Source organism: Dryobates pubescens, chromosome 20, assembly GCF_014839835.1.
Source record: "Dryobates pubescens isolate bDryPub1 chromosome 20, bDryPub1.pri, whole genome shotgun sequence".
In the NCBI taxonomy this organism is placed as follows: Eukaryota; Metazoa; Chordata; class Aves; order Piciformes; family Picidae; genus Dryobates; species Dryobates pubescens.
Window position 1 is genome coordinate 8022461 of NC_071631.1, and position 13219 is coordinate 8035679.

At 59.4% G+C, this 13219-nt stretch overlaps 2 protein-coding genes across 3 annotated transcripts; both read left to right on the forward strand.

Moving 5' to 3' along the window:
* The first annotated feature begins 76 nt into the window (after positions 1–76).
* On the forward strand, positions 77–6731 carry SMPDL3B (sphingomyelin phosphodiesterase acid like 3B). Of its 2 annotated transcripts, XM_009911508.2 has the most exons (8): positions 77–149; positions 256–469; positions 2045–2142; positions 2610–2753; positions 3315–3487; positions 3601–3781; positions 5060–5193; positions 6038–6731. In XM_009911508.2, exons 1-8 carry the CDS (start codon positions 98–100, stop codon positions 6419–6421), a joined length of 1380 nt encoding a protein of 459 aa, XP_009909810.2. In that variant the 5' UTR covers positions 77–97; the 3' UTR covers positions 6422–6731. The 2 variants fall into 2 exon arrangements, with proteins under 2 accessions (XP_009909810.2, XP_054027029.1); XM_054171054.1 differs by lacking the exons at positions 77–149; positions 2045–2142 and having other exon boundaries at positions 426–469.
* A 1590-nt stretch (positions 6732–8321) lies between these two features.
* Positions 8322–10967, forward strand: XKR8 (XK related 8). Its single transcript, XM_009911509.2, has 3 exons — positions 8322–8702; positions 9385–9584; positions 10267–10967. The coding sequence occupies exons 1-3, from the start codon at positions 8407–8409 to the stop codon at positions 10965–10967; spliced, it is 1197 nt and encodes a 398-aa protein (XP_009909811.2). The 5' UTR covers positions 8322–8406.
* The last annotated feature ends 2252 nt before the right edge of the window (positions 10968–13219 follow it).

Consider the following 13219-nt stretch of genomic DNA (forward strand, 5'->3'; position numbering starts at 1 on the left):
GCGAGACGGTGGGCGGGGCGAGGCGGTAGGCGGGGCTGGGTTGGGCTATGGGCACGGCGCGGCTTGGCACGGCACGGCACGGCAGACGTTGGCTACCATGCAGCGCATCGCGTTGCTCTTGCTCTGCCCGCTGGCTGCAGCCCTGTCAGGTAAGGGGAGGCAGCGTGCCCCGCTCCCCGGCCGGGCTGGGAGCCCGGAGCGGTTCCCGGTGGGAGCTGCTCGCCCCGCTGAGCCTCGGCGTCTCTCGGCGTGCAGGGCACTTCTGGCACATCACCGACCTGCACTGGGACCCCGACTACAACGCGGCGGCGGGTGCCGGGCAGGTGTGCCCCTCGGGCGGCTCCCGGGCCGTGCCCCCCGCCGGACCCTGGGGCAGCTACCTGTGCGACGCACCCTGGCTCCTGCTCGACTCCGCCGTGCGCGCCATGCGGAGCCTCATGCCGCAGCCGGACTTCGTCCTCTGGACCGGGTGAGGACGGGCCGGGGGCTGGGACGCGCCGGGGGCCCGCCGGGAGGGGCTCCGCTGCCCAGCCGCTCCACAGCAGCGGCGGTCGGTCCAACTTGAAACCCGATCACTGGAGGGGCTCTCCGTGGCTCACCTCCATCCTTCTGCTGCAGTCCCAGGGCCGGCGGCTGCCTGTTCAGGGTCTGCTTCTGCACGAGGAGAAACACCGAAAGCTCCCCGGCGGCTGGCAGTGGGCGTGCTGGGGCTCAGCTCTCGGGCTGTGGTGCGATGCTGCTTGTGCTGGGGGCTACCAGGCTTTGGAGGGCAGGAGGGGCAGCCGGGGGTGGAGCATGAGGAGCTTGTGGGGCATCCAGGGCTTTTTACCTGGTAACCGTCGGCCTTACAATAGTGCAGAATGGAGACTTAGGGGAAAGTACAGCCACAGCCAAGCCTCTGACACCGGCGAGACACTCCCAAAATACCCCAGCAGTGAGAAGCAGTGAGGCAAGTATCACAGTTCACCATCCTTCCTTCTCTTAATTGTTGCCAGCCCTGTCTGCCTCCACATAGAGCACCTGAAAGCCGTGGGACAATGGAACATGCTCTTTCTGTTGATGAACCTGTTGGAGGCAATGGGAGGAGAGCATTGCAAAACAGATGTGTGTCATTTCTTCAGACCATCAGGCACCTGGGAGACTTATCTCAAAGAGCTGATTTGCTTTAGAAGCATGAAGACCATCCCCAAATGGAGCATGTCTTCTCCTAGTGTGGTCTCCAGCAGTGGGTGCCCTGTAGCACAGGAGGGCTCAGTGTCACTTACAGGCAGTGACAGATTTATTTTGCACCATTATTGGATGTGTCTCTGCCCTCTTGTAGCGTTTGCTCTTCGTCTGACAGTGCAGCACCAACCTGTGATTGCTGTGACCTCCACCCTAGCTTGCAATGCTGCCTGACCCCATGCTTTCATTCTCTGTCTCTGTGGGTTCCTACTCAGAAGTAGTTGTTGGTCCTTATGACTTTATGTGGCTTTGTCTTCTGTCTGCAAACTATTTCCCTCAGCCCTTTGATGTAATTTTAGTTTTGATCTTCTCCCATGGCCTGGCTGACAGCACAGCGTCCTTGACAAATGCCAGAAGCACAGCAGTGACAGCACAGAAGCTGTGTCCACGCTTCCAGGGAGGCCTCCACAACCACAGCCTTCCTGGGAGCATTCCTCTGTCTCCTGGTAGTGGGAGATGTTATTCTGCTGTTCACTCAGCTCTGCAGGCAGCTTGTCTTTGCTGTTGTTGATCAGACATTGACCTGAGATTGCAAAATGCTGTTCCTTGCAATGTTTCCAGCCAGCTTTGCTGCCTCTAAGTGCACTGAGGCAGAGGGAGCCTCCCCTTGTGTGCAGGTTTTTCAAGGCAGGATAAAGCAGAGCCCATTTTCACTTGGAGCAGTTCCTTGAAACTCCTTTAGTGCCCTGGCCAGACAGCACAGCCCTGGACCCAGCAGCTTCACCTTTATTTTGTAGAAGGCACAAAGAGAAGGGAACAAGTTTCCCTGCCTTGCTTATCCCAGACAGTGACTGTGCCTGTGCTGCTTTCATTCTTCTAGGGATGATACTCCTCATGTCCCCAACGAGAAGCTTGGAGAAGAGAAGGTTCTGCACATAATAGAGAACCTGACTTCTCTGATAAAAGAGGCATTTCCAGGTAGGATTTGAAGGGGCAAAGGACACAGAGTCTCACAGGAAGAGCTTACCAGGATGAAGAAATGAGAATTGGGAAGGGCTATGGTCACTGGACTTGTTTGCCCTCTTCCTAGTTGCTGTTTGAGGTGTCCGGTGCACACTCGTGTTTCAGGTTAGCTCAAAAGAGGAAAACAAGAAGTTGCTGCAATTAGTCATTAAAACAGGAATGGCTGCAAGATTCCCTTGTGCTTAAACCATGTCAGCAGTGGAGGAAGGAGCCTTACTGATTGTGAAAGCTCACTGGTTCACCCCTCTGGGGTACCTTGTCCAGAGGAGGGGAGGTGGTCTTTGCTATATTGTGCCCCTGCTGCTGTGAATGATTCCCTTCGCAGAGCTCTTCAGCCATGCTGCTCTCTCTAAGTCTCTGAGTGCCTTGGGGAGCTCTGGGGCCAGCATGGATTCCTCTGTGGCCTTTGTCTGTGTCTCTAGGTGTTAAGGTCTATGCAGCCATGGGTAACCATGACTTCCACCCCAAGAACCAGTTCCCAGGAAAGGGGCACAGGATCTACAACCGAACAGCCGAGCTGTGGCAGCCCTGGCTGAGTGATGCTTCCAACACCCTTTTCAGAGCAGGTATGGAACCACAGGCTCCTCTTGGCAGGGCTCTGGGGAGATGGGGGTGGAGAATACCATGAGTGGCTTTCCTGCTTCTGTCCTAGGAGCAACAGTATTTAAGAGCACTTGCAGAGGAATGGTCTGGCTGAACACCCATTTCTGGCACCGAGTTCTCCTGCTTGCAAGAAAAGAAATTTCTTTATGCTTTAGCCTCTCTTGCTTTTCTTGAGTTGCTGGAAAGTGTTCCTGTAGAGAATACAAAGTGCTGAGCTTCAGTGGGAGAAAAAAGATCTTTTAAGGAAGCTGCTGGTGCAGGCAGCATTGTGGCTCTGGAGAGCTGCCCAGCTCCTGGTGCTGCATCCTGTCCCCACACAAGGTCTCCCTTCACCTGAGAGGTATAAGCACAACAAGAGGCATTGGGTAGGAAGAGTTGCTCCTGAAGTGGTCACAGTGCTGCTGGCACCCTCTCCATAGAGTGACTTTGCTATGACCATTTGCCAAGGAGAGCTGAGAGGGATGGAAACAAAGGGATCTGGTGTCACAGACCTTCAGCTCTTCCTCGTTGGTTGCACTTTTCAGGAGCTTTCTACAGTGAGAAGCTGCCTGGCCCAGGGGCAAGAGGGCGAATAGTTGTCCTCAACACCAACCTGTACTATGAGCAGAACAATGAGACAGCTGGTGAGGAAGACCCTGGAGGGCAGTTCCAGTGGCTGGAGGAAACACTGACCAATGCCTCTAGAGCCAACGAAAAGGTATTAAAAGAAATGAATAAACAAACTTTTCTCCCAGCCCAGAAGCTCTTCCTGCTGTCCCCTGTGCACAGTCACAGCAGGCCAGTGGGAAGCTCACAGCTGCTGGTCTGTAGGTGTACCTGGTGGGGCACGTCCCTCCTGGCTTCTTCGAGAAGAAGCGAGGCCAGGCCTGGTTCCGGCGCGGCTTCAACGAGCGCTACCTGCGGGCGGTGCGGCGGCACCACGGCGTCATTGCTGCCCAGTTCTTTGGGCACCACCACACCGACAGCTTCCGGATGTTTTACAGCGACACAGGTACCCCTCCTGCTGGCATGGGCTGGGGCCTCTCTCCTAACCGTGGAGATGATTCCTCCAGCGTACCTGAGGGTGCAAGGAGCTGAAGCGTCCAGCCCAGAGGGAGGGCACAGCAAGTTGTTGTTCCCTTCCCGTATGCCTGCATCTCCCACTTACAAGGGAACAGCACAGGCTGTACCTTCCCCCTCTTCTTCCTCTCTCTCCCCCTTCCTGGCTGGCTCTCTTGTCTATGTGTGGGAGCTGGGCCTGGAGCAGCCTGGCTGGGGCCTGGAGCTGGCAAGCTAAACCACAAGCTATGCCACTTGGGGTTGGTATTGAGGGAGCAGGAGGTGGGTAGAGAGACATGGGGGTGGGGGAATATGGGCATTGGGGGCCTAGATTTTTGGCCTGGTTTGGTGGGGGTTGGGAAAAGCTTTGGCTTAATGAGCTTCTGTGTGGATTTTGGGTGTTTTATCTGCTTTGCACCGTAGTATTAGTTATGACTAGCCTTTCCATTTAAACCTTCCAATTCTATCCAATCCAGAGTGCAGTCTAACTCCTTTGACAAGGGTTAAAGAGCACCTGCCTCACTCCTTAAACAGAGACACATGGCCACCAGGCATCTGTGTGGTAGCTCTGCCAGCTCCCAGGAATAGCTCTCAGTGAGAGCTTTTGGTGGCTGTTAGCTGAGTGCAGCTGAGAAGCCAGAAGAGGCTTCTGAATGCTTTGGTCAGCAAGAATAGAATAGAATTAACCAGATTGGAAAAGACCTTTGAGATCATCAAGTCCAACCTATCATCCAACACTATCTAATCAACTGAACCAATGCACAAAGCATTCCATCCAGTCTCTTCCTAAACACCTCCAGTGATGGTGACTCCACCAGCAGTGGTCCTGAGCTCCCCCCAGCCCATAATTTCATCCCTCCTTCCTGTTTGCCCTCAGATTGAGGGGGTGGGAAATGGCAGTGCCTTGCAGCCTCTTGCCTGCTCCTTGTTGATGAGTGTTGGACATCAACTGAGACGTAAGGGAGCAGTTACAGATCTTTGCCCTGGGGTTACAGGTCTCTGGGCCTCCTTTGCTGTTGTGGCTCCTTTGTGCACTCTGGCTGCAGGAGTCTTTGGCAGCAGTGGCCAGGCTGTCCTCAGCTGCAGCAGGCCCAGTCCCTGATGCTGTTCAGTGCTGACCTTTATGCACTGCTGCTGTAACTGGGGCTGGCGGCAGAGCTGCTGCAGTGTGTTCAAGATGTGATAGAAGCCAAGGTCTCTCATTCATGAGTTGTTTGGCCTTTCTGTTAAGGTTCTCCAATCAGTGTCATGTTCCTGGCCCCTGGAGTGACTCCCTGGAAGACCACATTGCCTGGAGTGACCAATGGAGCCAACAACCCTGGGATCCGGGTGGTCGACTACGACCCAGGCACCCTTCGAGTGCTGGTAGGGGATCCCCATCTGCTGCACGCTGCAGCTCTGGGGTACTTGAATGCCTCCTGCAGTTTTACTGTGACTACTGGAGTCAAGCAGCTATGTAGGAGAGGACATCAGCCAAGAGATGTCAGGCTCATGTCTAACAAAGGTTGAGTAAAAGCATCGGTGAGCAAAGGCAGGGTGACTGCAGTCAGCTGGCTGAGGCCTTCTGCTGGAAACGCCAGGGCCGTGCAGGACAGGTCTGGTTGTGTTCTTTGTGCCTTTATCAAGTGTCCTTTGACACTTCCTTTACTGCCCAGGTAACAGGGGTTGGACAGCCTCTGAGGACTAACAGACTTGTCAAACCCCTTCCAAAAACTTTTAGCCATCTAGTAAATGATTTGGGTCTCTCTGCTTGCTAAATTGATTCACTTGTGATGGATCCAAATCTTGGTGAGCTGTAAGGTCAGTTTCTAGTTCATGCCTCTGCCAAGAAGCAGAGGATGGGGAGTTTGTACCTTCCTTTGCAGTGGGTAAAGCAGCTCTGACATCTTTACAGCATGAGAAATGAATGCTGAAGTGCATCATGGAGAGCTGGGGAGCTGGTGAAGCAGAGAGACAAAGGGCAAGAGGCTGAGAAACAGGATGGTTTTGTGACTTCTGGAGGTGTCCTTCCCCAGGTTCATATCTTGGTAGAAGGCACCTGCAGGGAGCAGCTCTCCCCTCTGCACCAGGAGACCTGCTGCCTGCAGTGCAGACGTTGGTGTGCAGCACTGGACACATCTGCAGGGAGAGGAGCTCATCACATCCTAGCCAAGCACTCACAGCCTGATCCTTTCCTGGTTTCCCTCATTATGTTCTCCTCTCTCTGCAGGATATGGTCACTTACTACTTGAACCTAACTCATGCCAATGTGATGGCCTCGACAAGGCAGGAAGGGGGCCCAGCGTGGGAGGAAGAGTACAGGCTGACCAAAGCCTTCCAGGTGCCTGATGGCTCTGTGGACTCCATGCAGGCAGTGCTGCAGAAGCTGTCAGAGGATGCAGGCTGCCTGCAGCAGTACCATGAGCTGAACTCTGTCATGTACGACCGCAGCCCATGCGGGGAGGACTGCCGGCTGGATCACCTCTGTGCCATTAGGGAGGTGGATTTCACACAGTACAGGCAGTGTGTCACAGGCAGCAGCTCTGCCCCTGCCCTCCCCAGTGCCTGCCTGCTGCTGCTCTGCTGGCTCTTAGGACTGCTGAGCCCACAGTGAGCAGGGTGCTGGAGAGTGCCCAGGGTCACCCTGCAGATGGATCCTCAGGCGTGAAGGCTCCAGGTGCTGAGAGCTGGCTTGGACACCAAAATGAGGTCAGAGGCTTTCCCTAACAGCTCTGTGACGTTGGTGTGAAATCTTCAAGAGCTTGAAGGTAACCAGCAAGGGCAGGGACTGCTGCAGAGCCTTCTATACCAGACTGAGCTGGGGAGTCTGTCTCCTTTCTGCTGTGTCCCTCAAAGAGATGAGGACCAGGCCTCCTTTTGGACTTGCCACAGAGGAGAGCTGTGAGCTGCTGCCAGGGAGGTTCATGCTGCTCTCCTGGAAAGACCACACAAGGCCCTGTTTTGGTGGCCTTCAGCAGCAGCCTTGCCTTCAGCTTTTGGGCAAAGCCAGGTGGGATTAGTTCTGTTTGCTAGGGTGTGACCTTCAGCAGGTTTGGGCCACCGCTTTCTCCTCACTGCTCAAGATGAGGCTCCAGGGTAAGAAGTTTGATTTTTACTTTTGGTTTAGTTTTTGTTTGTTTTCCCCTGGCTGCTGAGCATGGGCAGCTCTTCCCTCCCTTCTGTGCTCTCTTGGCTTTCATTCATTCAGCTCCTTCCTTCAGCTGGGTGTTGCCAGCTGGCCTTAACCACTTTGCCATTAAAAAGTTTGGTGATTCAGTGGCTCTGGGGCTTGCTGGCCTCCTGCAGAGCCTCAAGGGCCCAAGGCAGAGCAATGGTGCTGGGCCTTCAGGCATGGGGAGTGTTTGGCCTGTCTGTGACAGGCAGCCCTGGGCTCTTGCAGGCGCCTGATGTGGCGGAGCAGGAGCTGGCAGGGTACTGGGGCTTTGTGCCCAGAACATGAAGCCTGGGCATGCCCAGGGTGCTCCACAGGCCACCTGCATGCTGCCAACAGCATCCCACAAATGAGGTGCAGGCAGGGCCCAAGAGGGAAAGGGCTGAGGGTGAGGATGGAGCCTGCAAGCAGAGGGCACAGGGCTGTGGTGTGTGCTCGGTGGGGTGGCTGTGGTGGGATGATGGCAGTGGGTAGAGTGAAGGGTGAGTGGGTGCAGAGGGAGCAGTGCCCACAGCTCTGGGGCTTCACAGCCATGGGTGCTGTTTGTCCCCTGCTTGTGCCCAGCTGTGCTGGGCTGGGCTGCTCCTGGGCACCTAGCTGGATGCAGGAAGCTGGTACCAGCTGAGCCCCCCTCTGTCACCAGCTCCCCCTCTGCTTCCAGACTAGCAGGGGTAGCTAACCCTAGCTAGACCTTCCCCCCCTCCTGGCCCCTCCAGCTCTGTCACACCAGAGCTCCCTGGAGCAGAGAGTGATCTGGAAAGGAGCAGTGAGAGCCAGGTGCTAGCTTCAGGCTTTGCTGTGTCCTGAAATCTTCGTGTTTGCAACAGGCTCATAAAGCTGGCACTGCCCAGCCCTGCGTCCTTGGGCCCTGCTCACCCCCTGCTTTGCTTTGAAGCAGCCTGCTGAGGCGGGCACGGGTGGGGGGCCGGGGGGGTCCTGCAGGTCCTGGGAGGGGGTCTGGCCCTGCTAGCAGCTGTGCAGGGGGTGCCCGCAGCAGCGTCTGGCCCCTGCAGGGGGGGAGTGCAGGGGGGGGTCACTGAAAGGTGATGGAGAAAATCCTGCCGGTGAGGGCTGGAGCAGCTCGGGGGGCTGCGATTGGCGTCGCGAGGGGGGAGCAAAAGCCCTGCCTGAGCTGTGCCGAGAGTCCCTCGGGGGCTGCAGCTGGAGGCGTGCAGTGGCAGCTGCCCCCTGGGCAGGGGGAAGAGCGAGGGGTGCCTTAGGGTGCCCGAGGAAGGTGGTGTGATGACCACCAGGGCGTGACCGGGGGAGGGTAACGGAGCTGCCGCGGGCGGGGGCTGCAGGGGGGTGCAGAGCGGGACGGCTCGGCGAGGGCGGGATCTAACCGGGAGGGGTGGAGCCTGCCCGGGGCGGGGCCCGGGAGCTGCCGGCCGGTCGCCGTCACCCGGCCGGTCGCCGCCATCCCGCCCATGGCGCCGCGGGCGGCCCCGCCGCGGTTCGGGCCGCTGCAGCTGGTGCTGGCGGCGGCGGGGACGGCGGCGGCGGCGCTGGACGTGATCGCCGACGGGTGGGTGGCGGCCGGGTACGCGCGGGGCGGGCAGCCAGGCTGTGCCGCGCTGGTGCTGGCGCTGCTGGCCGCCGCCTCGCTGGCCACCCAGGCCTGCAGCTGGCTCTGGCTGCGCTCTGACCCTCCCGCCCTGCGCCCCGACCTGCCGCTGTGGCTGCTCGCCGCCCTCCACCTCCTCCAGCTCGGCTTCCTCTTCAGGTACGGTAAGGCCTCGCTGCCTCCGGTGCCCACCCGGCAGCCTGCGCTCCCCTCTCCCCCCCACCCCGCTATCGCTCTGCTGCCTCCCCACGGCCCTGGGCATCCCCACTGTATCGTCCACTCGCTCCCCCTTCTTCCCCATCCCCGGGGCCCGACCCCCTGCATCTAATGCTCTGTCCAGGGAGGCCCTTGGCCACCCCAGCGCTTCCACCCCCGAGCTGTCAGGGTGGCCAAGGAGCTCTGGGTTGGGCTTCCAGCGCCGGGTTGGAGCCGCTCGAGTCATTCCAACTGAAGTTTTCAACCCGTGTCCCAAAGTCCCGGCTGCGTTCCTGCTGCCGCTGCTGCCAGAGGCCTCTTCCAGGCGGAGCAGGGCAGGGGGTCGGAGCCTGCAGCAGCAGCGAACGCCCCAAAGCCTCGTCCCGGCCTCAGCCCTCCTGGCTGCTTGGCGCCGGGGAGCGGCAGCTCCGCCCCCGGGGCAGGGCGGGATCCGGCGGCTTCTCCGAGCGATGCTCGCCCGGCGGCGGGCAGGCTGCGGGTGTTGCGCTGCGGGGCTTGGGAGCGGGAAGGGAGCGGTTTGAGCACGGATCGGGGCGGTTTAGGTTGCCCTGCCAGGGCAGTGTGAGGAGCGAGGGGCGCACGGCGCTGCCACCCAGCAGCCCCTCACCACTGACTGTCTCCACAGGTGCCTCCACGCTCTGAAGGTGGGCTGGAAGGTGTGCAGGGCAAAGGCAGAAGAGGAGGAGGAGGAGCAGAGCCACATGGCCTTCCTCTCGCACGACATCAGCATGCTGCGCCTCTTTGAGACCTTTCTGGAGAACACTCCACAGCTCACCCTGCTCCTCTATGTCATCCTGAGGACAAACAAGGCAGAGCCCTCCCAGTGTGAGGTTCTGGGGCCAGGGCAGGGGGGCTGCAGGGGTACCGAAGTCAGAGTGGGTATGGATGGGGCAGACCAGATGGAGTGTCCAAGAGCTGCAGGACCCAGCAGGACACTTCATCTGTCCTTGCTTGGGAGCCAGCCTTCTCCCACATCACTCCTGTTGATGTGACACACAGGAGGGTGGGTCCCTGCCCTGTGCTTTTCTGCCCCAATGGACTTTGTTGGGCTTGGGGTGGAAGGGTTGAAGCTGGGGCACTTTAGTGGTCATTCTCCTGCTTGAATAAGAGAAGCTAAGGTGAGAAACTGGGAGCCTGCTGGGGATCAGGGAGATGCTGGTGTGGGTGTGGATGGAGTGGAGCACAGACCACTGAGGTGCTTTGGTGCCCATCCTAGGGTGGGGAGGAAATATCACTGCCTGGAAATGGGGAGCCCAACCGTGTGCTGGTTGGGTGGAGGTAGCTCTCATTCCCTGCCCATGTGGGCTGGGACAGGCTCTGCAGAGCCACTTGGTCCTGCTGCTTCTTCCCCATCTCCTGGGCAAGGCTGGGAGGAGGAGACACAGGGGCTGAGGCTCTGAGCCTCCAGAGCAGCTGCTGTGTGGGCTGGGGGGGAGCTCGTTTTGGCAATGCTGGGCAGGGTGAGGGTTGAGCCGGGCCCTCAGCATCTCCACCACTGTGTTTGCAGGGCTGGGGATCTGCACCGCGTTCCTGTGTGTGACTTGGTCTCTAGTGGACTACCACCAGTGCCTGCGCTCCTTCCTGCAGGACAAGCACGAGCTGGGCAGGGGCTCCTCCGTGGTCTACTTCCTGTGGAACCTCTTCCTCATCTGCCCGCGCGTCCTGGCGCTGGCCCTCTTCGCCCTGCTCTGGCCCTACGGGCTGGCCCTGCACTTCCCGCTGGTCTGGCTGGCGATGTTCCTCTGGGTCAGCCTGCAGGGCACAGACATCATGGAGTCGCCGGGCCCCGAGCAGCTCTACCGGGCCCTGGTGGCCGTCATCCTCTACTTCAGCTGGTTCAACGTGTCCCCGGGCAGGACGCTGCAGCGCAGCATCATCTACCACAGCTTCCTGCTGGTGGACAGCGCCCTGCTGGTCCTGGCCTGGCTCTGGGGCTGCTCCCACTCTGAGGACCACTCCTACCTCATCCCAGTGCTCTGGGCAGCGCTGCCCTGCTACCTGCTGGGGCTGGCACTGAGAGTCGCCTACTACCAGGGGCTGCACCCCAACGTGTGGGCACAGCGAGCAGGTGGCTACGACGAGGTGGATGCCAGCGGGGGCCGTGGGGCTGTGAACCGGCGCATGCAGTGCCTGGCCCGGGCCCACTTCCCCAGGGGCCGGCTGGCAGCACAGCGCTTCCTCAACGGGGCCGCCGAGTCTGCTGTCTGAGGCCACCTCTGATGTGGCTTTCTGGGGGGTAGATTTGTTAGCCCTGCTCCCCCAGGCTGTTCTGGGCAACTGGGGGGACTTGGCAGGAACGAGGCTGGCCCTTGGCGAGTTGCACGGCTCCCATGGCTGTGCCCTCATGGCTGTGGTGGGGGGGAGTCCAGCCCCCTGGGGCTGTGCTGCTGTGGACTTTGATACCTCTCTTGTTATTTATAATCAGTGTTTTCCACAAAGAGCAGGGGCTTGGTCTCTTCTTGTGCCTCTCCTGTGCCTGCTGCCACCCTCAGTGCTCGAGGAGGTGCTGGTGGGGGTGTGGGGGAGAGCTTGTTCCCTCCTTGGCAGCTGTTGGTCTGTTTCCAGTCAGGATTTTCTGCCCTCCCTGCGCTGCTGTGAAGGTCAAAGATTGCTGTTGTCAGCAGGGGCAGGGAGGGACTGGGGCAGGCAGGGATTCCTCTGCAGCCACCCCAGGGGCGTGGGGGCAGTGAGGTGCCCACACCCTTGGGAGGGTGCCGTGGGACCGTGCAGGGTCAGGCTGCGTGGGGGCTGTGCCCTTGCCCTGTGGCAAAGCTTAGCTCCTTTGGAAGCAGGGCAGCACATTCCCGTGGGGATTCCCCGTGGGCAGAACCTTTGGCCCTGCCCATAGCCACGTCTGCTGCCTTTCCCTTCCTGCTGTGGGCTGGGAGGGGGCACAGATGAAGCTCTCTGCTTGAGGCTGGGGCCTGGGAGCTGGGCAGGGTCCTGTTGCTTTTCTCCTTTGAGCAGCAAATGTTTGGGGGGTGGGGGTTGCCCTTTGCTGGCATTCCCACCACACCCTGGGAGGTGCTCTCACTGCCATGACCAGGCTGGCATCCACCACTGGTTTCTCAGCCATTGATGTGGGCAGTGGTTGGCTGTGCAGGTTCCTGGGCATGGACACTCAGTGCTGCCCAATGCCTGAGCAGGCCCCAAAATGGCCCCTGGCTCTTTTTGTTGCTGCTCAGCTAGCAGGTGTGGCACATCTTGGCTGCCCCTCATCTCCATTGCCAATTGTCCCAGGAGAGGTCATCCCCCCACCCCACAACCCCCCAGTACCAGGGCAGGGGGAGGAGGCAGGAGCAGCTGGGCTGCTGCTGTCACAGCTGGGCCTAGCACAAGACAAGCTCCACAGCAGAGGAGAGGAGGGTTGTTTGCTGGCCTTGTGCAAAAGGGAAGCTGTCTGTGGGACTGTCCAAGTGCCACCTGGCTCCCCTGGGCACCACAGCAGAGCCAAGGGCCTGGGACCTCCACTGCTGCCTCTCACAGGACAGCCCAGGGGAGCAAGGTCTCTGCTCCTGAGCCCAGCCCAGGCTGTCACAGGGACTGAGGGCTGCCAGAGTCTTGAGGCAGCAACATAAAGGCCTTCAGCTTTGTCCAGTCCCTAGCACAGTTCCCAGGGTGCAGCCCCTGGGGGGCCAGAAGCTCTGCTTCCAGCAGGTCTCACCCCAGCTCACGGCAGGGGCTGCTGTGGGTTTCAGGATTTGGCTGAGTGTCAGCCAGGACACGGCCCCAGGGCTGCTGGAGGCAGCAAAGCTCAGTGCCTGGGGGGCGTGCTTAAAGCCTTTGTGACTGTCCTGAAGCCAGCAGTACCCAGCAGGGTTTGGCACTAGTTCAGCTACAGCCAGGCCTCTGGGGACAGTCATGAGAAAAATCACTGCTTGGGCAGAGCTCTGTTGCTGCAGGGGAGGGCAGGCAGTGTCTCAAATGGAGCAGAGGAAGAGAGGAGCCAGGGCAGCCTTTATTGAACAGACACAGCAAGGGGCAGTGACCTCTGCCCAGAGGTCTTTACATATATTCAAGGGACCCCTGCAGATGCCCTGCTCAGAGCTGCCAGAGCTCCAGGCTCTGCCACAGGCCTGCCACTGCCAGGATGTTTCCTGACACCATTGTAAAGTAAACAAACACAAAGCAAAGGCCCCAGCTGCCAGGCTGCTTGGGTGGGCACAGTGCCCCTGGGGCTGCCCAGGCACAGCACTGCCTGCACACCTTGGCTCCATGCACTGCTGTGGGCAGGGGGCAGCAAGGGGCACTGCCAGGGGGACGTTAAGGCACAGGCTTTAATCCCAAAGTGCAGGCAGCTGCAGGGCCAGGCCTGCTCCCAGCAGGCTGGGACATCTCCCAGGCCAGCTTACAGGAGAGCCTGGGTGGGCTGGGGACCCACTGAGAGATGTTCAGGATGCAGCAGAGGCTTTCCTGTGGCTGCAGCTGAGCCCTCATCTCCTGGTGGCATTTCAGCCCCT